The sequence below is a fragment of the Orcinus orca genome, chromosome 11 (genome assembly GCF_937001465.1).
Source record: "Orcinus orca chromosome 11, mOrcOrc1.1, whole genome shotgun sequence".
Taxonomy (NCBI): domain Eukaryota; kingdom Metazoa; phylum Chordata; class Mammalia; order Artiodactyla; family Delphinidae; genus Orcinus; species Orcinus orca.
Window position 1 is genome coordinate 94,506,280 of NC_064569.1, and position 24,921 is coordinate 94,531,200.

Sequence of the window (24,921 nt, forward strand, 5' to 3'; positions counted from 1 at the left end):
ATGAAGGGCCAGGATGCCAGCTAAGGAATTGGGGTTCTGTCATCTAATTTTTAAAGTTATACCAAAGATACCACTTTTTCCTTTGTATTAATTTTATTTTTGTTTTGCTTTCATCCTTTTTTATTGTGAAATATATCACACAACCAGAAAGTGCATAAAATACAAATGTAAAACTTAGTTATTTTAAAATAACCACCTCTGAGGTCAAAGAATAAGACATTGCAGGGAGGGACCCAGCAGCTCTTTTTAGTGACTTTTCTAGTGATCCCCCCCCACTCCCACCTACAGGTAGCCACTCTTCTGATTTCTTTCTTTCCTTCCTATGTACCTCTAAACATTATAGTTGCGGCTGATTTTGGACAGAGTCACATGCTATATATATTCTTTTGTTTGTGGTCATTATGTTTGTGAGATCCATCCATGTTGCTGTGTATGGCTGTTGATTCTTGATCTTCATTTCTGTATGGTATTCCATTTTATGAATACGCCAGAATATATTTATCCATTCTACTCTTGAGAATATTTGGCTTGTTCCCACTTGGGGGCTGTTATAATAGTGCTGCTCTGAATATTTTTGTATATCTTTTGGTGCACATGTGCATGAATTCTTTGGGGTATATACCTGGGAGTGCAATTGCTGGATCATGGAGTATGTCTGTCTTTAACTTTAGAAGAATAATGCCAAACTGTATTCCAAAGTGGATATAACAGTTTACATTCACACAAGTAGTACATGGTTGTTCGGTTTGTTCCATATCCTTGGCCACACTTGTTATTATCAGACTTTAAAATTTTTAGTTATTCTGGTATATAATGTTATGTCATTATGATTTTCTTTTTTATTTTCCATTGTGATTTTCTTTTGTATTTTTCTTACTATTGAGGCTAGACACCTTTTCATATGTTCATTGGCCATTTAGATAATGTAGGTTGTTTGTTTATTTGGTGATGTGCCTCATCTTGCCTCTTGCCCATTTTCCTATTGTTATCTGCCCTTTTTTTCATTTTAGAACTCTTTATTATTTTGAATATGAGCCCTTTATTGGTTTTATATGACCTGCTTTTTTGTTTTCCTGAGGATGTCTTTTGGTGAACAAAAGCTGAATTTTGGTATCATTATATTTGTCTGTTTTTTTTTTTTTTTTTTGCTGTACTTGGGCCTCTCACTGTTGTGGCCTCTCCCGTTGCGGAGCACAAGCTCCGGACGCGCAGGCTCAGCGGCCACGGCTCACGGGCCCAGCCGCTCCGCGGCACGTGGGATCCTCCCGGACCGGGGCACGAACCCACGCCCCCTGCATCGGCAGGCGGACTCTCAACCACTGCGCCACCAGGGAAGCCCTTGTCTGTTTTTTGATAATAGATACTTTTTGTTTCCTGTTTAAGAGATCCTTCCCTATGCCTAGGTAATGGAAACTTTATCCTACATTGTTTTCCAAAAGCTTTATTATTTAACGTCCCCTTTGGGGTAGATAGTTCAACTGGAATTGATTTTTGTGTATGGTAATTCTTAATTAACTTATTAGTGCTCCTCTGCCTTTAAGATATTTTTTTATATTTTGTCCAGATTTTCTGGGCTGTTTTTAGCAAGATAGGATGGTTCGTCTGAATTACCTAGTTTACCATTCCCAGAACCAGAAATCTCTTTTAAAGTTTTAGTTTCACTTTGACTTCAAAATGATCCATTCTCTTCTGGTCAAAGAGGCCTTAATAAATATGTTTACTAAAAAAATAAAATAAAAAAGACTGAAAACTATATAGATTCATGATTGTTTTTATTTTTTATATTTTTTATTTAAAAGACCAAAAAAGAAGCTTCTGTTTCATCTGTGCTTCTCTCAGCTATAAAATAACTATTAGACAACTTAAAGCTTGCTACATAAAATGAACAACTGTACTTATTGCAGGGTAATTTTAGAATGTTATTTTTTAATTTAGAATTTTACCATAGTTATACACTATTGAACACTGATGATAAAACAGTTTAACGATGGTAATGACCACCCCCCTTTCTCCGTCTATCCATATATTTAAACCTCTTTTTTTGGCCAGAGATGGACTGTATGCAAATCGCATCCAGAATGCTTTTAGTTTGTGCCACAAAATATGAAGAAAATGTTTTCAGTTTATGGCAACTAGATCCATGACATATGATGCTCCGGGAACTGTTTTTACAGTCGCAAGATGCACAGGAACCGAATAGCAAACTCCCATGATTATTGGCAAGGAAAAACTGGCTACGTGGCTGATGTTAAATGTGCTTTTTAAGACAGCCAGATCAAGAAATGTCTGAAGAATTTGAGACTGTAGCAGGGAGATGATTTAGTAGTTAGTAAACACAGCCTTGGGAAGGCCCGGCAAGGCAGTTTCTTGTGAGCCATTTACAGCTTCTAGGAGGAGAGCACAGTGTAGGCGCCAGAGAGGAAAGCCTGACGTGGCCTCCAGGGAATGTTGCCGAGGGCAGCAGAGCCTCTTCCACAGGCACAGACGCACCATGGAGTGAGGTGGAGGCTTCTTGTCCCCACCTTGCCCTGCCATTTCTGTCTCTGAGGCTCACGATGGAGGTGAGCCTGGTTGTAGCCAAGATTTTAGGGGTAAGCATTGCTTACTTGGAAGTTACGGCTCTCGAGCCACACATTTCCTTCCTGCCCAGCCCTTGCTTATACCATTTTCTTTCTCTTTTAAAATTAATGATCCCCCAAATTGTGATCCATGGATCCCTCCTCACCCCCCATCTAGACCCTTTCAGGAGGTACATGAAATCACAATTATTTAATAACATTAAGATGATATATGCCTTTTAAACTCATTCCTGAGTGTACAGTGGAGTTTTCCAGAGGCTGCATGGCATGCGGTACTGCAAAAGGTTGAATGCAAAAGCAGATGTTAGGATACAGCTGTTGTCTGATATTTGCAAAATATTAAAGTCACTTGCAAAAATGTTAAAAAATGGCACTTTTCTCAAATTTTGTATCCTTTAAAATATGATTTTTAATTTTAAAATGTTAACATAATCATTTGTATGTTTAAATATTTATGAATAAATATTTTAAATTTTTCATAGTTTTAATTTGTAATGTGGTAAATATTGATAATTACAACCCACCTAAACAAAAGCTTTTGGGGGTCCTTAATAATTTTTAAGAATGTAAAGAGACCCTGAGCCGAAAAGGTTTGAGAATCACTGCTTTAGATCCCATCAATTCCAGCACGAATCTTCGTTTCTCTCTGAAGGCTGCACAGATTGTCTAGCCCACCATTTTCTCTGCATCCTCAAAACTTATGTGCCACATAGCTTAGTGCTTAGTTTTTGTGGAATTGATTGGAGTGCTAGTTTTCTTATCAACACTTATCACAGTGTTAAGACCTCTGAGGACAGGGAGCATAGCTTAAATGAGAGTTTTTTGAGATGTCCACGATGTATATTGCTGAGCACAGCATAAATAGTTAATGGTTATTCATATTATTATTATCTTCAATATCAATATTAAAATTTCACTTACTGGTTTAATGGAGAACCAATATGCATTTGAAATTTTATGAAGAACCTTCATAGAAATAGCTATTTGATTTTTAAAAAACCTACATAAAATATACAATATGGAAAAAGAATAAAGACTTTTTGATCATAGATCGTCAATGAATTGGGTACAGAAGCTGAGCATGTTAATCTGTTTGATTCTTATGTGGCCAATGCTTTCAGTAAAACCTGGCCAGAGGCCCTTGCTCTGAAAACGCTGAGCATAGTGCTGGGCATTTCGTAAGCATCAGGAAAGCTGGTTGAGTTGAATCTGCTGTTCCAGTAGCTGCCTTTGCTGTTCTTGTAGCTGGCAGTCATTATTCCCTACCATCCCGCCCCCATCTCCAAGTGACTTGCAGTGTGTGTAGGTCTTCAGAGGGTAGCTTTACTTTCTGTTAAAGAATTGACAAGTTGTCCTGGACTAAGCGAGAGGGCATTAGTTCCATTTGACCAAACTGGATTAGTGGTTGAAGGTGAAGCACGTGCCTTTTTCATCATCCCTGCTTCAGACTGAGTTTGTTTTTTATTAGGCAACCCTCCCTGACTTACAAGATATAATAAATTTAACATCTTTATGCCAGGGTCCTGCTCTCAGTCCCAGAGTTTCTTCACACCTTCTCCCTGGAAGTCTGTGGGTCCATGCAAGTAGCACACTGCCCCGAGAGCCTAGCCTAACTTCACCATGGTGTTTCTAGAACAGAGCATGATAACTGGCAGGTGGCTCATTCACTGAATGAATGGATGGAATCTGTAATGTGGCCTTGGATGTATTGTTTTCTTGTTGTTGTTTGTTTGCTTTTAAATATTTATTTATTTGGTTGCGTGAGGTCTTAGTTGTGGCAGGTGGACTCCTTAGTTGCGGCTCCAGGGCTCCTTAGTTGCGGCTCGCCAGCTCCTTAGTTGTGGCATGCAAACTCTTAGTTGCGGCATGCATTTGGGATCTAGTTCCCTGACCAGGGATCGAACCCGACCCCCCTGCACTGGGAGTGCAGACTCTTATCCACTGCGCCACCAGGGAAGTCCCCCTGGATATATTGTTACAAGCGATAAGCAGCATCCTTATTTGAGTAAACTAAGAATATTGTATTGAGTTGATTTTCTTTTTCCCCAAAAATGTATGTTTTTATTTCATAAGAGCTTATTGGAATATCCTTTGCACTAGCACTGTTTCAAATGATGGTGATACTGTGATAAAAAGACTTAGCAGTTTCTGCCTTCAGGAAGCTTATGACCTTGTAGTATACACGACATCAACAAGCCTAGTGGAAAAATATACACGGACCAGAGGAAGGACCCATCCAGAGAGGAATCAAGACAAACTTCATAGGAAAGGTTTCCCTTTTCTTGCATCTTGAAGGTTGAGAAGAAATTTGCCCTGTGAGTGGGAAGGAGTCCAAGGGGAAACAGCATGTACAAAGTCAGAGGCACACAAAGCCATGTGGTGCTTAAGGGAAATTGAAAGCAATGTGGTTTTGTGAAATGAAGCTGAGAGGAGAATGGATCCTGGGCTTTATACCACGCAGTGGGAATTAGATTTCATCTTGAAGATGGATGAGAGACATTGCAAAGGCACTGTGTTTTTGCACTTTACAACGGTAATTCTAATGGCAGTGGGGGTGGGGTGGGTCTTGAGGGTAAAAAAATCAATTAAAAAACAAATGGAATAAATCTGGTGAGAAACTATGCTGGAACTAAGGCAGTGACAGTAGGAATAGGGAAGAAAGTACCTGTTGAAATATTTGGGGATTAGAACTGACAGAGTTTAGTGAGAGCAAGATGCTGCTGATGGTCCCAGATTTTTATTTGAGTGGGACGCTAGGATTCTGTAGAGAGGCAGATTACTTTGTGTCATTACGTTGCGTTTTTATTTGAGTGGGATGCTAGGATTCTGTAGAGAGGCGAATTATTTTGTGTCATTATGTTGCGTTTTAGGGACCTGTGGAACATGGGGTACAGAAGTCCACTGACATTAGGAAACTCTATAGATGGCTTTGAAGATTGTAAGAAAGAGGAGCCCTGGAGAGAGATTTGGGAGTCATCAAGATACAGCTAGTAGTTAAATCTGTGGGAGAGAATAAGGACATGAGTTTATATCAGCGGTCCCCAGTCTTTTTGGCACCAGGGACCGGTTTTGTGCAAGACAATTTTTCCACGGACTGGTGTAGGGGGATGGTTCAGGTGGTAATGCGAGCGATGGGGAGCGGCGGGGAGCAGCAGATGAAGCTTCGCTCGCTCGCCTGCCGCTCACCTCCTGCTGTGCGGCCCGGTTCCTAACGCCGTGGACCAGCAGCTGTCCATGGCCCGGGGGTTGGGGACCCCTGGTTTATAATAAAAAGAGAAAGGGAGGATGAATTCCCGAGGAACATACCAATAATGAAAGAACAAGTAGAGAAAGACTGTCCAGCAAAAGAGACTGGAAGGAAATGGTCTAAGTCAAGATAGCAAAACTGATGCATTTGGCCCCTTCTGTGGGATAAAGGGACTAAATATGGTCCATATCAGTTTGAGCATCAGAACTAGGCTCAATCCTTGAAGACAGGAATTGAGTTGGATTCCTTTACCACAACCCCTGTCCTCCAACCCTCCATGTACAGAAGCAGCAGCTTCTTACCCAGCAACACTCTGCCCATGGTGAGAACCTGAAAATCAACAGTATTGACAGGGGCCTTGGGCTGGCTGCAAACCTAGGGAGACAGGGGGACCCAGACACAGCCAAGGGACCAGGAACTAAAGCAAGGTGCCCCTGGCCTAGCGACGGGATCTGCAGTATCCTTAACATCAAGATAGGAAAGGAGCTCCCAAATGACAAGGGTTTCAGGTCATTCTAATTTTTAAATGCCAAAGAGAGGTTAAAGCAAAAAATTCAATGATATCCACTGTATTTGACAACAGAGAGTGATAGGGAAAGAAACCAAATTTTGATGCTTAGCAAGTGTATGAGAGATAAGGACACTGACACCACAAATAAAAACGTCTTCTTTTTTTAAAAATTAATTAATTAGGGCTTCCCTGGTGGCGCAGTGGTTGAGAGTCCGCCTGCCGACGCAGGGGACGCGGGTTCGTGCCCCGGTCTGGGAAGATCCCACATGCCGCGGAGCGGCTGGGCCCGTGAGCCATGGCTGCTGGGCCTGCGCGTCCGGAGCGTGTGCTCCACAACGGGAGAGGCCACAGCAGTGAGAGGCCCGCATGCTGCAATATATATATATATATTTATTTATTTATTTATTTATTTATTTATTTTTGGCTGCGTTGGGTCTTCGTTGCTGCATGCAGGCTTTCTCTAGTTGCGGCGAATGGGGCCTACTCTTTGTTGGCGGTGCACGGGCTTCTCATTGCAGTGGCTTCTCTTGTTGTGGAGCACAGGCTCTAGGCACGTGGGCTTCAGTAGTTGTGGCTCACAGGCTTCAGTAGTTGTGACTCGTGGGCTCTAGAGCACAGGCTCAGTAGTTGTGGCACACGGGCTTTGTTGCTCCACGGCATGTGGGATCTTCCCGGAGGGCTCGAACCCATGTCCCCTACATTGGCAGGCGGATTCTCAACCACTGAGCCACCAGGGAAGTCCCAAAAGCTTCTTTTTTAAGAGCTTGAGTAAGAGAGGAAAGAGGGGATGGAGGGTGCAAAAGCTGGAGGAAATTTTAGGATTAAAGGGGATGTTTTTAGGAGTGGGCAGACTTGAACATTTTTACAGAATTTCCAAAGTGTTGAACTGAAGTAGAAGTGATCGGAAACTGGAAAGCATTTCCAGATCTTGGAACAATAACAACCCTCAGGTATTGGTGGCTAAATAAACCCATCGACCTGTAGCAGAACAGCCTCCACCTGCGCTCCTTAGACTTTTGACTTTATCATTGGTGTTAATTAAATAGGTTCCTTTTTGCCCACTTGGGCTGGGTGCCCCGCTTATAGAGCTGGACGTGTGGTACCCTCCCATCTGCCCAGAATCTCCTGGTCTATGCTTGCCTCCTGGGAATACCTTCCTGGGCTTCTTTGCTGGTGTTTTGCTCCACCCTCACATCTGCTGCCTCACTTAAGGCATCTCTTCCGGACATCTTGCTTGAAGTTAGGCCAGTCGCCAACAAGGTAGACAGTCAGGGTTTTCAGTGGTATTTGTGATTCACTTAAAAGTTTGCAGGTATATTCTTAATAATCTGCATCTCAAGAATCATGACGGTTATCAAACAGATGACAGTGGTGAGTCCTGGGAAGACCAGGGAAGGGAGAGAGAGGACCATGGTCAAGGGCTTTATTCATATTGCTTGTTTTTTTGAAATGAGAATTGAAACTAAATTTAAAAGAATCATGCTAAACAACCAAGTTTGAAAATTAAAACTTTATCATATCAGAGGTGTTATTAGTAAATATAGTTTATTGACTTTGTATTTCTTTCACCATGTGAAAGATTTCAGTTCTAATTACATCTGTGAGTTTAGTTCCATACTTAACTGTGGAGGAGCTCTTGAAGCCTACTTGAAGTTTTGCAGGGCCTGGGAATTGATTTAGTCCAAGATCCACTGAACCTTCCCACCCCTCTGTGTGAATTTCAAGGCCAATCTGGTTATTCTGCAAGAGAATAGAGAAAACTGGAGCAGTTCAAATAGTTTACTGCCGTGGCTACACATGCTCAGATGGAAGGATTGCAGTGTAGTTCTGAACATTTCAAAATGATGTTTGGAAGGAATTTGCCATTACTCATACCTTAGAAGGAAATTAGTGCTGTAGATAACTTCAACTAGATAATTTTAAATGTTGATTTTAGAATAAAATTTTGTTTATCTTGAATATGAGTGCATCTGATACAGAGGTTTATAGGCCTGCGGAGAAAGTAATGAAGCTGTCCTGTAAAAACTGGTTTCCAGAGTACTTGGAAAACTGCCCAGTTCCCCCCGCCTGCCTCTCCTCTGTTTTAACTCCTTTTCCATCACTGACCACCGGCAAGCGTCCGGGACCAACTGCCAAGCAGGCAAAGGACAGAGCTGGCCAGTGTCCTAAGCTTGTCTGTTAGCAAGATATGTAATAATGGGCTACTTTATGAAGTTGGTATAGAATTTAGACTACTGATAAGTCTGGAGAAGAATGTTTAGCCGGGGCAGAAACTAACCACAATAGAGAACTGAAAATTAGTCAGTCTTACCTTGATAGTCTGCAGTTGAGAAAAAATTTAAGAATCCTGTCTTTCTCTGAGGTGCTGAGCGTCACACGTAACCACAAGGTTTACATCCTCTGTGAGGGCCAGGCCCATCTTGGAAGTTGGAACTAGCTTCTTCATCTTTCCCCAGTGCAGTGTGGAAGCGTCCACACTGCAGTACTGAGTTATTGGAATCACGTCAGGATTCAGTTCAGCTTATGTTTATTGAACTCCTACCCGATACCAAATTCAAAGTTAATGTAAGACATAGATAGTCCTTGTTGTCAAAGAGTTCTGTTGTGTGAAGAAAACAGACCCATGGATATTACCAGTATTATATGGCATTTCTCAGAGGAGGAACACTTAGTGCAACCAGGAAGGGTACAGGAAGCTTTCGGGAGCTAACACCTGAGGCAGATCTTAAAGGAGGAGTAGAAGGGGGACCTCCCTGGCGGTCCAGTGGTAAAGAATCCACCTTCCAATGCAGGGGACGTGGGTTGGATCCCTGGTCGGGGAACTAAGATCCCACATGCCACAGGGCAACTAAGCCCACATGCTGCAACTACTGAGCTCACATGCCTCAACTAGAGAGTCTGTGCGCCACACCTAGAGAGAAGCCCTCGCACCTCAACGAAGATCCCACATGCCGCAACTAAGACCTGATGCGGCAAAAAATAGATAAATAAATAGCACCCCTTATTTAAAAAAAAAAAGAGGAGTAGAAGGGAATTAGGCACAGGGCCCTCAGAGACGTTAGTGAGCAAGGAAACCCTGTGCAGTCCATGTGACTAGAATGTGAAGTGACGATGGGGCTAGAGAGATCTTGAATTTAACCCTAAGGGTAGTGGGTAGGTATTGACTGCATTTTGGCAGTGGTATGCTCAAAGGTCAAATTGGCTTTTTAGAAAGGAAGATTGCTGGGATAATAGTGTGTATAAAAGAAGGGTAAAGATAATAATTAAAATATCACTAATATCACAACACCATTCCATCTGAGATTTATTTATTCAAACACTTAAAAAAATAAGCTAAGGTAGAGATGATGAGAGATAAGAGAGCAGCAAGATGCTTTAGAGATTCAGTAAAACACTACCTCAAATGTAGGACTAAAGCTATAATTTATAATCCGTAGCCATGGGAAATGGAATGTGCTTTCTTGGACAGAAACATTAAGTTGATTGTGAAATCAACTAGGGGGCCAGTTGAAATCAGCTAGGGGGCCAGCTTCCAAATAGTGACCATCTTTCTGACGACAGTGTAGCATGTTGAGCAGAATATCCTTCTAGCATTTGTTCCTGCCATTATAAAATGAAGGGACTGGCCTGGGATCTCTCAATGTCTAATAAATGGCTGTCATTTCATGTATATTTGTATATATATGAGTATATATTTCACATATATATAAAGAGAGAAACATTCCATCATGAAATAACATTTTCACTGCACTTATTAGCAACTTGCTATTTTGATATCTGATTTGATTTTGAAGAGGCCATTCCAGCAATTAATTAGAAACAGATTGGAGCGGAGCAAGAGTAGGCCCAGGAACACCAGCTAAGAGGCCTCCACAAGTAAGAAATGATGACAACAATGAAAATGAAGAGTTATGGGGCTTCCCTGGTGGCGCAGTGGTTGAGAGTCCGCCTGCCGATGCAGGGGACACGGGTTCGTGCCCTGGTCCGGGAAGATCCCACATGCCGTGGAGCGGCTGGGCCCGTGAGCCATGGCCGCTGAGCCTGCGCGTCCGGAGCCTGTGCTCCGCAACGGGAGAGGCCACAGCAGTGAGAGGCCCGCGTACCGCAAAAAAAAAAAAAAAAAATTATGTGTGGATCTGAGATACATGTTGTGAAAGCAGGAATGACAGGACTCGCTGATGGACTGTGAGAGGACTGGGGTGGGGTGAGAAATCCAGGATGACTCTGAGGTTCTGACCCAGGCACCTGGGTGGAGGATGATACCCCCTCCTCATTTTTTTTGGCGGTGCTGCATGGCATGCCAGATCTTAGTTCCCTGACCAGGGATCGAAATCGTGCCCCCTGCAGTGGAAGCACGGAGTCTTAACCACTGGACCGCCAGGGAAGTCCCAGTTATACCCTTGATTGAGACAGTGGAGACAGGAGAATGGGGTCCGGGGGTGGTACAGGGGCGGAGGGGATGAAGAGTGCAGTTTGGGATGTATTGAATCTACAGTGATTATGAGACATCCTCATGTCAAATGGAGAAGTTGAAAAGGCAGTTTGGTATTTTTTGGTAGAAAAAATGAGTTAAATAAATAATAAAGGTTTAACATAGGTTGTCATGTTTCTTCAGAAAGTATTTCAGTTCACATTCTTAAAAACCATTCACCTTTATAGAGCATGTGGCTGGTGCCCTGCCCTGTATTAAGTGTTTTACACATATTTCATTTAAACTTCCAAAGAACCCTATGAGGAAGATGCTGTTATTGTTCCCAGTGTTGAATGAGGAAGCTGAGGCTTGAGCTGTTAGGCCACTGGCCTAAGTGTCAGCAGCTGGTAGGTGGAGAAGCCTGGATTTGTGCCATGGCGTCTTGCTGTGAGCATGAGGCTCATCGTTATTTTCTCCTCTTTTCAGGGTTTTGGTTTTTGCACTGAATGTAGTCTAGACTCATCTTCACGGGCTTGTGTTGCCCCAGGATACTGTCAAAGGTAAGTTTTAAAAATCTATTTCCACCGTGTATTGACAGTGAAATGAGAGTCTTCATCTTAAAAAGAAGAAAAGTACGTTTTGACATTAATGCTTCTTTCCAGAGTTCTTACAGAAGGGTATTTAAAGTGGCCATCACACCAGCCCTTTTGCATTTCCACTTCACTAGGTCCCTTTAAAAACACCTGTATTTCGTTTGATACTGACATTTGGTGCCTCATCCTTTTATGAAGCTAGAATTTGTTCTTAGATTTAGCAGTTTCACAGTTTTACGTGAGTGTAGCCTCGCTTCTCTGCCTCCGGTCCCTCCCCCCTCTGGTCTGTAGTCCACGCACTACCAGAGTCTGTAGTCCACGCACTACCAGAGTCAGCGTCTAACGATAGATTTGCTCACGTCGCACCTTTGCTTAAACAGCTCTCGTGGCTCCCGGTCAATGCAGATGTCATCCTACAAACCCCTCCAAAACCTAATCCCAAACAACGTTTCTGGCTTCTTTTTTAATAAAACCCTATCTGTGAACCTTACCAGACCATGTTCTGTTCCCCAGACATGAAGTTATTTTTCACAACTTTGTGCCTTAATGGATGCTCTTCTCTTTGCTTAGATTTTGGAAGAGGGGAGAGGAATGCAACTATTTACTCTTCCTTCTTGTACTCTCCTGGCAGAATTTCTTTTTCATCTGTGTTCTAAGAGCACCCGTTGTTGTTACAGCAATGAAGCATTCGTTATTTTAAGAGTTACTTGTATCTGTCTCCTTTACTAGTCTGTAAACCCTTTGAGAATTCTTGGAAAGGAACTGTTTTTGTAGTGCCTACTGGCTGCTTCTGGACACCTTGCTGAGTGCTATACGTATATTATTTTTTTAATTAATTAATTAATTTATATATATATATATTTATTTTTGGCTGCGTTGAGTCTTCACTGCTGCACGTGGGCTTTCTCTAGTTGCGGTGAGCGGGGGCTACTCTTCGTTGTGGTGCTCGGGCTTCTCGTTGCAGTGGCTTCTCTTGTTGAGGAGCACGGGCTCTAGGTGCACAGGATTCAGTAGTTGTGGCGCGTGGGCTTAGTTGCTCCGCGGAATGTGGGATCTTCCCGGACCAGGGCTTGAACCCGTGTCCCTTGCATTGGCAGGTGGCTTCTTAACCACTGCGCTACCAGGAAAGTCCTATTATTTAACTTCATTCTTGTAACACCTCCTCTGACCAGTTTTATAGATGAAAATAATGAAGATTAGAAAGTTAAGTAACTTGCTCAAGATTATACAGCTAAGAAATGACAAAGAATAATGGTTCTGCTCCTTCAAAGCCAAAGCTCATTCTACTACACCACACTAGCCCAGCACCATCTGGCATGTGGTGGGGACCCAGTAAATATTTATTGAATAAATACCTATTGCAATTTAAACAAAAAAGCCTTTAGTTGATTAATTCAGTCATTCTTACATAGAAATTTATTGGATACTTATTAAATGCTGGGTACCCAGTTTTACGTAATCTGTTAATACAGAGATTAATGAGAAATAGTGTCTGGTATCAAAGCGTTGATAATCTAATAGGAGAGGCATTAATGTAAGTAAATAAATCCAATACAGTGTTACAGATCTTGTAGTAAAATTCAAACAAGATCCACTGGGAACACTGAGGAAGGAATCACCAGTTCTGCCTAGAGGTGAGACAGGAATTACTTTATAAAAGCTGAGTCTCGAATGAGAAGTAGGGAGAGGAAAGACCAAGGGAGTAACATGAATAAAAACATGGAAACCTGAAACAATCTGGCATATTTGGGAAGCTGTAAGTAGTTCACTATGGCTGGAACAAAGTGAACAAAGAGACCTTGGCCGATGGTGCTGGAGAGACAGGTGAGGGCTGGATCCTGGAGGAATTTGAAAATATGAACATATTTGCCAACTTCTTTAGAGAAGCTCGAGCACAGAGGCTGCATGACGTTACTCGTATTTGCTCGTTAACGTCTGCTGAGGCCTGTCCAGTGTGTGCTGAAGCACTGTACCAGGTCAAGACTATCATCGGTCACCTACTTTATTCACCTTCGTTTTTGTCAAAAGGGCGGTAAAACTGATTTAGACCCTTAGACACAACTATAAGCCACGACTTCAAACAAGAATGTCTTAGAGGCTTTCTCAAGAAACACATTGAAAAACATTAAGGATAGTTCAAAATCAACCAGAAAAAAAAAGAGAGAGCAAATTAAGGACATCAGTATGACATTTAGTGAGAAACCTCTCAATTTCCATTTCCCCTTTGAATTGCCTATATAAGCCTAGAACAAACTATTTAAACATAGAACTTCACTGGTTTTATAGCACATGTGCTGTTTGAAATTCAGCTGCCTTGCAGCTTATATGCAGCAAATAATGGTTGTACTCGCTAAATATCTAAAAGGCCTGTATGAAGAAAGTCTCTTTTCCCTAAAGTCTAATCATTGCCTCAGCCATGTCTGCTTAGGAAAAGCTGTGCCTGCATAATTCAAGGTCAGGCAGCAGCCTTCTGTGCTTTGAAGCCACCCAAGCCTGATAATGCCCTATTGCCTTTGCTGAGGCCAGCACAGCTGGCATTTGCTTGCTAGGCCAGAGTGGCTGATGTATGCTGAGGCCACTTGCACAGCTGACATTTAGATGAGCTTTCAGTGCCACCACCACCACTGCTGCCGCCACGACCAGTTGTGGCTTGTTGCTTTGCTGAGGCCGGCGAAGCCCCCAAGCCTTTGCTCAGGCTTCTCTGCCTGGTGCATGCAGCCTTGTCTCTATAGAAACAGCCACATACCTGAAGACAGAGTTGCCATAACTACAGTTACACTAAGGTCAAAATACAGTGTGGCCTATGCTTTATAAAATTGTCTTTTTTTTTTTAATTTATTTTATTTTTGTCTGCGTTGGGTCTTCATTGCTGTGCACAGGCTTTTCTCTAGTTGAGGCGAGCGGGGGCTATGCCTCGTTGCGGTGCACGGCCTTCTCATTGCGGTGGCTTCTCTTGTTGCGTAGCACAGGCTCTAGGCACGTGGGCTTTAGTAGTTGTGGCTTGCGGGCTCTAGAACGCAGGCTCAGTGGTTGTGGCATACGGGCTTAGTTGCTCCACGGCATGTGGGATCTTCCCAGACGAGGGCTCGAACCCGTGTCCCCTGCATTGGCAGGTGGATTCTTAACCACTGTGCCACCAGGGAAGCCCCCCTATGCTTTATAAACTTCTAATTTAGCCTCAGTAGTTAAAAGCTAGTATATAACTGTAAAAAACTCATGTGGACTAATGTAAACCTCTATAAGGTCAAAGCACTTTGCCCCCTCACAAAAGACCAAGGCCCAGAGTCCTGGGCCCAACAGAAGCCTCAGAAATTTCACGTGTATTTTTCTCCCCAAATTTTGCTTCATGTCTATTAATCAAGACTCTAGTCTCATGTGCCAGATTTAGGTCTTTGAGAGATCTAATAAATAGCACCTTTTCCCTAGGCTGAGTTCTATACCATTGAGAAATAGAAGAGTAGGGCATTTGGGAGACCAAAATATCATCTTTATTACTAATAAAGCTGTTTTGGAGAATGCAACTTACATCTACGGGCAAGAGTCTTAACAGTGAAGCTCAGAATTCAGCAGACTTACCTGTCACAGGTTTACGTGAGGGACCTGTATTGATGGGTATGAGAGTGGAGCACAATGCGTGCTCCTGAGGGACAGCTGGCTTCCGAAGGTAAGAGACAGAAGGGGCTGAGCTCACATACCTTGTTTCTCCTTCTGAACTCACCATTCAGATAAGATCCTGCACCTCCACTGGGGTGGAATGTGTGGATGGAGTGGAGCCAGGAGTGAAACCTCAGGAGAGGGGAAGAAGCGTTCTTCTTTCCAGCGCATTCAAACGAAAACGGCACAGAAATAATGGGGGTGTCTTTTCTGGTCAGCTATGCCTGTAATGTATCATCTATGAAATACAATCTCTATTTCAGTAAAGCAGAATGAGAACTTAAAAGACTTTTGTGAAGCAATTTGTATACCAGATCTTCCTAGTTAATGTTATCGAGTTTTTCCAGTGCTGTCAATTTAGTTTTTATAGAAAGAGTAATTCTGCTTTTGCACAACTGTCATAAACAGGTGAGGGACAAAACCAACTAGAGAAAGCCTGTTTCACTTTCTGTGAGCTTCAGCTGTGTATTTTACAGAGGGAATGGACAGTGTCGGTTCACGCGGAGTGAGTGAATTGGTGTTGGTTAAGGGGCTTCCACTGTACCAATTTTACATTTCGTTACATAAATACACATTGCTTCCCAAAAAACCTTATTAGGTGAGCACAGTAGGTATTTCGATACCCTTTCCCACCCAACAGGTAAGGAAACAGATTTCCAGAAATATTCAATACCTTTTTGGCCTTAGGTCTTGGTTATTGAGAAGCCTACACCAGAACGAGTTTGCGAGGTCCCCAAACCTGCTGTATTCATAAAGATTTCTCTGCACACCAAAAGGATTCACTGTCAAACGTCTTTTTAGCTTTCATATTTTGTAGCTATGAGCCCTTTGAAATATTTGAAAGGCTTTGAAATATTCATACCTGTATTATAATGGAGATTTGCTTTGTATCAGTTTGAGTACTTATTCCTTAATAATTACGTACTTAGTGAATTAATTTGAATGTTGCATAAACTTTTAGTAGTTTCTTTTTGGTACTTTTTTTTTTTTTTTTTTTTTTTTTTTTTGCAGTACGTGGGCCTCTCACTGTTGTGGCCTCTCCCATTGCGGAGCACAGGCTCCGGACGCGCAGGCTCAGCGGCCATGGCTCATGGGCCCAGCCGCTCCGCGGCATGTGGGATCCCCTTGGACTGGGGCACGAACCCGTGTCCCCTGCATCGGCAGGCGGACTCTCAACCACTGCGCCACCAGGGAAGCCCCTGGTACATTTTAATTCATAAACTTTTAACACTTTTATTGGACTCATCTTCTTCTTAGAGGAAAAATTACTACTTTTTATTCTCTTGCCCTATGAATAGTCTGTTCTCATATAAAAATAAATTAACTGACATTTATTTTATTAAGCAGATTTTCTTAAAATAAAAAGGTGGGATCAACCATTAGAGTACACCTTAATTTCATTTATAAAATACCATAAATGTTGAACATAAATTATAAACCCAAGAAACCCAGATACTTTCAATAGCCTAGCCTAATAGCCAGACAGTATGACCTGCTACAGCATAACTGGTCCCCTAGTCTACTTAGGTCGGCCTCTTTTCTGACAGGTCAGTGTTTGTACTGTATGAATTGCTGACGATTTTCACTATTACCTCTGCCAAAAGTCAAAAAGAGGAAAGACATCTAGAACTGTTTAATATTCCAGTGTCTTAAACCTGTCCTAATTATTCTCCCCTAAGGTGGGGAAAACTCTCTCCCTACCTCTCTCCCTCCTTTCTTATCTAGGATGCATGTGTATACAGACACACACACACACACACACACACACACACACACATGCACGTGCGCACACACATTACTTAAGGTCATTGCTTCACAGTATCTATGGTCTCAGTGACAGAATTTCAGTACAGTCTGAGAAAACAGATTTTTCACACTGAATTCCTTATGTGTTTTTTTTCTCTTCTTACCTCTTTTAGGCAGTATTTGTGTGTTTCTGCAGAGTTTTGCACAGAGTCTGTTCCCATGCAGACCAATGAGGGAGAAGTATCGGAAGAAAGCAGTTCCAAGGTCAGTGAATTACTAAAGGTGCAAATAATTTGAGCAGAAATTAAACAACAGGAGCAGTGATTGAATAGAGTGGGTGTTATGTTTTAGGTGAATTTAGAAATTTGATTGATTTAAATTAGAACCTAACCTAAGATTGAGAGGAGTTTTTTTCTTCTCACTATCCGTTTTTGTTACACTCGGTGACAAATTTAAAACAAATTTTTCTGAACTCATAGAAAAATTTATGATTCATTTGTAGACTACTTTAAGGTTTTATTATGCAAGTTGTATATACTTATTTTAAAAATTAAAACAAATCAGAAGTGTATAAGGTAAAAGGTAAAACTCTGTCCCTTATTCCTGCTACACAGAGTTATCACTGATAATTTTTTAGACACTTTTTTTTTTTTTTTTTTTTTGCGGTACGCGGGCCTCTCACTGTTGTGGCCTCTCCCATTGGGGAGCACAGGCTCCAGATGCGCAGGCTCAGCGGCCATGGTTCACGGGCGCAGCCGCTCCGCGGCATGTGGGATCCTCCCGGACCGGGGCACGAACCTGTGTCCCCTGCATCGGCAGGCGGACTCTCAACCACTGCGCCACCAGGGAAGCCCTTTAGACACTTTTAATTATAAATTTTTAAATGGTAATTGGTTTGGTTTTTCAAGCTAAAGCTTAAATGAGTGCTGTATTGTCACCTGTGTATAAGTAGTTATGTATGTGTTTATCTGTATCTGTATATATCTGGCTTCATGTCCAGAGTCTCCTTGGCTGTTTCTCTTCCTGGTTATACGGAACCCTCGGTATCACTTTCACATCCCTCTTTCTCCTGTCAAAATCGTCTCTCGTCCCTCCCTGGGAGCTCTGAGGGTATCTCACACTGTGTCCTGGACAGTGCCCAGCATGTTATCTGCTCTGAACCCTCCTGAGGGCTGTCCCTTTTCTGCTGCCACTGCTACTGGTACTCTCTGTGGGAAAGCTTATTCTTTCACCAGAGCAAAAGTGGAGAGGGGTTAGATGTCACCGGGAACCTCCAAAGCATCATGCTAATTGGAAGAAGCCAGGCACAAAAGGTCACATATTGTGTGATTCCATTTATATGAAACATGTAGAATAGATAAATCCGTAAACAGAACACAGACTGGTGGTTGCCAGGGATTGGCTGAGGGGAAGGGGAATGAGGAGTGACTGCTTAATGGGTATGGGGTTTCTGTTTGGGGTGATGAAAATGTTTTGGAACTCAATAGAGGTGGTGGTTGTACGACATTGTAAATATACCAGATGCCCCTGGATTGTTCATTTTCTGTTATGTGGATTTCACATCAATAAATTATTAAAAAAGACGTCTGTGGGTTCCCATCAGATCAGTCCTCGCTGCCTATTGGCCTCATACAACAAACACTTCACCAAGTTTTAGAGAGGCCGCCCCCGTCTCTGCTCTGTTGGGCTTTGTGGGCTGGGCTTCAGAGAAGCACGGTTTGTGCCCTGAGTCTCAGGGTCCCTTGTGAAAGATGCTTCAGCTTCTTTCTGAATCCCCCCTCACTGCAGTCCATGTGTTAGGTAGAAGGACAGATGTCATCCTGTCTTCTTGTTTGTTTTTTTCCCCCTCACCAGATCTCTTCCTTCTTTCTGTAGCCAAAGGAGAAGCCTATAGACTTTCATCAGACTCATCTAGATCCTGAATCTGATTTAGGGAGAGTCAGAATATGTGACATCTGGACACACTCTAGGAATCTCCCCCAAACACACACCCAGGTCACCCAAAATACACAAACCCCAGGATTTCTATAGTACCCACAGACCCTTCCCCAAGACACTACTTAATTAATTTATAATGAACTACAGTGTTAAGGAAGACTGGATTCTTGGATCTTCTGGTTAGTACATTCTCTCCCTAGAAAGCTAGGTTGTAACTGGAAGGTTGCTTGACAAGCATGTAACTAGACCAATGTAGAATATTTAATTGTACCAGAGATTCAGTTTCTACCTTCTTTCTGGGAGCAGGGGAGGAAGGATTGCATTTCTTGATTTTCAATTATTGAATATTTTATCAGTTTAGAATCAGACTAAAGAATAAAAGAATATTCCTTTTATACTTATAATAAGTAGATGCTTTGTTCTTTTTTTTTTGGCTGCATTGGGTCTTCGTTGCTGGGTGCGGGCTTTCTCTAGTTGCAGCGAGTGGGGACTATTATTCGTTGCGGTGCACGGGCTTCTCATTGCGGTGGCTTCTCTTGTTGCAGAGCACGGGCTCTAGGCGCAGGATTCAGTAGTTGTGGCTCATGGGATCTAGAGCCACAGGCTCAGTAGTTGTGGTGCATGGGCTTAGTTGTTCTGCAGCATGTGGGATTTCCCCAGACCAGGGCTCGAACCCGTGTCCCCTGCATTGGTAGGCGGATTCTTAACCACTGCGCCACCAGGGAAGCCCGATGCTTTGTTCTTAAAAATTAGATTATAACTTTGTTTTCATCAGTCTTAGTTTAAGTTATGTTTTCATGACTTTTTTCTTTCTTCTGCTTCTCTTTGTTTAAAATCTTATTATATTCCGAATGATTTGATGTTAATGCAGGAATTTATCATAGTACTATGGTAACATAATTTGTGGTTTTCTGTTAACAGAAAGAAGTTAGGAAAGGTAACTGGTTTTGAGAAAAAGTGGGGCTTTTCTATAAAACGATACTGAAGTGTATCCATTTTTTAAAAAATAAATAATTCTTGAGCATGTGCTATTAGGGGATACACAACAATAAATAGAAAAGACGGGCTTCTTACTCTCGAGGTGGTTATGTTTCAGTGGGAGAAACAAATGTAAATAAAGACAGTAATTGTGGATTATGGTCAATACCATGAAGAAAATAAAATAATGTAATATAGGGTGACTGGGAGGACAAGCTTAGGTTAGTCAAGGAAGGCCACTCTGGAAAGGGCATTTCAGCTGAGAGGTAAAGGCCGAGGGAGACAGTTGTGTAAAGAGCTAGAAGAACAGTATTCCAGACAGAAGAAACAGCTTCAAAAGACTTTGACCTCTTCCAAGAACTATCAAAAGTCCCGTGAGGCCCAGCGGTGATAGGAAGTTATACAGGGAGGCCAAGACCTTGCAAGAACTTGAAGGCCCTGATGTAGAATGTGGATTTATCCTCTGTCAACTGGGAAGCCATTAAAGGCTGTTAAGTTAGGGAGTAGCGTGATATGATTGCATTTTTAAAAGATCACTCTGGTTGCTGTGTGGATAATGGGTTGGAGAGAAGCAAGAGTGGGAGCAGGGAGACCAATGAGAAAGAAGACAGTCGTAGTCAGTCACTCAGGTGAGAGAGAAGATGGATTAGCATCCTGCACTGACGTGGAGGAAGACAGACTTGAGGTGTATTTTGGCGGTAAAGCTGACATGACTTGAGGATGAACTGGAATACTTTTTTTTTTTTTTTTTTTTTTTGCGGTACGCCGGCCTCTCACCGCTATGGCCTCTCCCGCTGCGGAGCACAGGCTCCGGACGTGCAGGCCCAGCGGTCATGGCTCACGGGCCCAGCTGCTCCGCGGCATGTGGGATCTTCCCGGACCGGGGCACGAACCCGTGTCCCCTGCATCGGCAGGCAGACTCTCAACCACTGTGCCACCAGGGAAGCCCGAACTGGAATACTTTTGCTTCATAAAATCGAGAGGCAAATTTCAAGAAAAAGGTAGAATCAGTACTGTCAGATGCTGCTAAGAAGCCAAGGAGATTGGTAACTGAGAAAATGCATCTGGATTTGTTTTTTGAAGAATTAATTAAAGAGAGGCCGGCCTTTGCTGCTGTGGTGGTGCCTGGGCTCAGGCCTGAACCCTGCCCTTCTGACTCCTGTCTGGTGGTGGAGAGATATTTAGAGGAGGAAAGAAAGAAAGCGGGGTTCAGCTTTTCTTCATGTTGCCTCTGGAACAGAAATCATTGTTATTTGGAGAGTTTAGAGTGCACGATTAAGGACTTGAAATGACGAGTTTAGGTTTCCTTTTAAGGGGAAGTTTTGGAATTGCGTTTGTAGACAAGGTGCTAAGAAATCTAATAAGTGAATGAAAGGGTCAATGCAGTTTTTAAAAATACCCATGTAAGTGTTGTACAAACAGAAATGAGGGATGCTTATGGTCAGACAGGACTGACAAAGGAAGTCTTCTTGGAGAATTTTGATGCTCCTTTTGAAGAAGTATTCTCTGAAACTTTGCAACATCTTCCATAGTTTTTTTTGGAGAGAGATGTTTGTTTAAGTTCAGAGATGGACTGGGGATTATATATTCTTCAAGAGTTGGGAGATGTACATTTCAGTCTTTTGAGTTTAGAGACTGTGTCTGTGCTAGAAAGATAAAAAGCAGAGGGTGGTTTCTGACAGTTGGCTGTAGGTTGACCATAGATGAATCTGTAGTTATGTACAAGCGTTCTTTCCATTTTTCCTTGCTTATTTTTTTTTTTACGTCCCTTTCCCCCCTCCTCTTTTCTTCTCATTAATTCTGCAAATACTGATTGAGCATCTATTATGTGCCAGGAACTGTGCTGGGTGCTGACACACAGAGCTGCCTCAGTGACCTGTGATTTTTCTTTCTTTTGATTATTGGAGCCGCAAGAATTTTAAATGGAAGCAAGAAAAAAGAATGTTAAATTTCACGTTAGTTTAGAACTAGCTTTGTTCCCTGAATGGTCACTAAATATAATTTTGTGTGACCTAATCACTTTCTCAAACAGAGTTCTGCTATTTTAATGAAAGCTTCTATTGTAAATGCTGAAGGACAGCAAGTTGACAGAGTTATTATTAATGTAAAACTTCAGAAGCCCCTGAATATATCCTTTGGAGGCACAGTGACTATTCCTTATATTTTTCCCAAGGACTACTTCAGGGCTTATTTAATTTCCCTGCTGGGTCTGTGAGAGAGAAACTTGAATAGAATTAACACAGTTACCCATGAATCTGTCTTACTGTTCCACATTTTCAGAAGTTAAGTATGAAAATTATGTTCTGTAAAAAAGTCTTTGATGCCATATCAGAAATCCAAAGGTGGGAGCATGAACTTCATTGGCACAGTTCTCTTAGAGAGAGACTCATGTAACTTAATTTATTTAGTATTTTTGTGCTTATGCTGTCACATTAATCTAAAAACAGGTACTATTTTATCTGACATTGTGGCTTTGACTTTCTGAATGCAGTGATCAGTTTCTTAGTGCCTGGGCTAGCTATTCCATAGTGGGACTCTGTGTTACCAGGGCGTTTCCATTCTAGTGTGGATTTACTGACATATTTTGTATTGTAGCTATTTATTTATATTTTCCCTTCTGTTTTATTCTTTGTAATTAAGATATTGTTTAAAAAAGATATACCTTTGTAATCATTCAGTTAATTATTTAATTCTGTTAACCTAAACCTGTTCTTAAAAATAAAAGTTATATACATTAAAACATACACATACACACACCACCACTACCACCACCACAACTTATTATTAACTCTCATGACTCTGTAGTTGACTGGGCTCAGTAGGGCCCAAAGTGGTGTCAGCAAGGGCTGCCATCATCTGGAGGCCCAACTGGCCAGAAATGTCCAAAGTGGGTCACTCACATAGCTGGCAGTCAATGTTGGCTGTCAGCTGGGAGCTTAGCTTAAGGCTGTTGACCCGACCGTCAAGGGTCTCCTACATATGACCTCTCTACCTGGCTTGGGTTTCTCGCAGCATGGAGACTGGACTCCCAAGAGGGAACATTCCCAGCATGCAAAAGCTGAGTTATATTAAGGTCCAGCCTCAAAAGTCACACAGCTTTACTCCCTCTGCCTTCTGTTGAATTAAAGCAAGTCATAGGGCCACTCTAGATTCAAAAGAAGGAAAAACAGATCCCACTTCTCATTGAGAGGACTGGCAGAAAATTTAGGGTCATCTTTAATCCACAACACAGTGATATGAGTGTTGGGTGCTAGGTTGAAGAGGAGGTAATGGCAGAGACCAGGTAATTTTAGGCTAAGGAGTTTTAATAATAGTCAACAGATTTCTTTTTTTAGATTTTATTTTATTGAAGTATAGTTGATTTACAATGTTGTGTTAATTTCTGCTGTACAGCAAAATGATTCAGATATACACACACACACACACACACACACACATTCTTTTTCATATTCTTTTCCATTATGGTTTATCACAGAATACTGAGTATAGTTTGTGTGCTATACAGTAGGACCTTGTTGTTTATCCATTTTCTATATAATAGTCTACATCTGCTAATCCCAAACTCCCAATCCATCCCTCCCCACCCTTCTATAATAGGCAACAGATTTTTAAAGAATGGAAGAGATATGTGCATTTTACTTTATGGTTTGCTTTCTTTTTTTTTTTAAGTGCATCTTTTAAAATTAATTAATTAATTAATATTTTGGCTGCATTGGGTCTTCGTTGCTGTATGCGAGTTTTCTCTGGTTGCAGCAGGTAGGGGCTACTCTTCGTGGCGGCGCGTGGGCTTTTCATTGCGGTGGCTTCTCTTGTTGCGGAGCACAGGCTCTAGGCGCATGGGCTTCAGTAGTTGTGGCACGTGGGCTCAGTAGTTGTGGCTCATGGGCTCTAGAGCGCAGGCTCAGTAGTTGTGTCACACGGGCTTAGTTGCTCCAAGGCATGTGGGATCTTCCCGGACCAGGGCTCAAACCCATGTCCCCTGCATTGGCAGGCGGATTCTTAACTACTGCGCCACCAGGGAAGTCCCTATGGTTTGCTTTCTTATGATAGCTGGTGTTGATTAGAGGACAGACTAGAATATCTGCATCTTGACCCTCAAATTCTCTAAAAGAAAGAGAATCTGATTAGCCCAACCCAGCCTATGGACTGATTTCCATTGGGTCTTGAGTTCTTTGAGTAGGATAGCAGGGACCAGAGATGAGGAAGTAGATCCCATAAATGACATATGAGGGACTTCCCTGACGGTCCAGTGGTTAAGACTGCACGCTTCCAATGCAGGGGGTGCGGGTTCAATCCCTGGTCGGGGAACTAAGATCCCACATGCTGTGCGATGTGGCCAAAAAAAAAAAAAAAAAAAGACATATGAATTGGGAGGCAAAACCCAGCATTCCTGGGTAAGTCTCTAATAAACACTGATATAATCTTCCATTATACATATTTCTCAGTGAGGATGGATTAGAATTCTTAATTTCAATTCCACAGCTATTTCTCAGTTTAAATTTAGTATAATTTAGGTTGATAGTCTAAATGAATTCGTGTTGGCTTACTAATTATAGAGATTATGCAGCTGTAGGCTTGGATTTTTTTTTTTAATAAGCAAAATCTAAGCAACTATAGTAAAGTTTATAATAAAACTGAGCAGTTGGGTGTTGGTAATCTTACTCTCTGTACTTTTTTCGTATATTTAAATATTTATAATAAAACAATAAAAATGAATAAACTCTAGGATTTAAAAGTTATAGCTATAGATTTAAATGCCCATGTATCTCTATTAATTACTACAAATAAAAAATATTTATTGAATCAGGAAGTCAACATTTTAGCTGTAACATTCCCTTTATTGTTACTAAAGGTAACAAGTAAACTTAGTCTTTGTCTACAAAGAATAAAGTGATCTATTGACTGCTTTACACTAAAGAGAATTAAATGAGATGATTTAGACAGTCTTTTGCTTCTTTAAGTTCAGGATATTTCTACCTTAGACTGAATCTGACTTACCAAATTTATAACAGGATTTTATAGATTCTGGTATTTTAAGAGCAGACTGGGAAAGAAACCATGCAAGGTAGGTATTTTTCCCATTTGTTTACATAGCTGGCAAACAACATAATTTGGATTAGATTCCAGGTCTGTCTGACTCCAGAGACCACACTAAGTTCAGTACTCCATCCTGAAGAAGTCATATGGCAGAGTAATCAACTCTGTTTACTTATATCAGAGAAGCTTCCTAGAAAGTTCGCCTGGGTGTAGAAGAATGCATATGA

At 41.8% G+C, this 24,921-nt stretch overlaps 1 protein-coding gene across 11 annotated transcripts in view; it reads left to right on the forward strand.

Annotated features, from left to right (window-relative positions):
- TNRC6B (trinucleotide repeat containing adaptor 6B) overlaps positions 1-24,921 on the forward strand; it is a 251,404-nt gene that overhangs the window by 52,974 nt on the left and 173,509 nt on the right. For 8 of the 11 annotated variants that reach the window (XM_033404923.2, XM_033404928.2, XM_049693900.1 and 5 more), the window contains exons 2-3: positions 11,235-11,308; positions 16,915-17,005. In XM_033404923.2, coding sequence (XP_033260814.1) covers positions 16,961-17,005 — 45 coding nt within the window. In that variant the 5' untranslated portion in view covers positions 11,235-11,308; positions 16,915-16,960. Of the gene's footprint in view, positions 1-11,234; positions 11,309-16,914; positions 17,006-24,921 lie in introns of those variants that run through there. The other 3 variants (XM_049693897.1, XM_049693896.1, XM_049693898.1) reach the window with 2 other exon arrangements.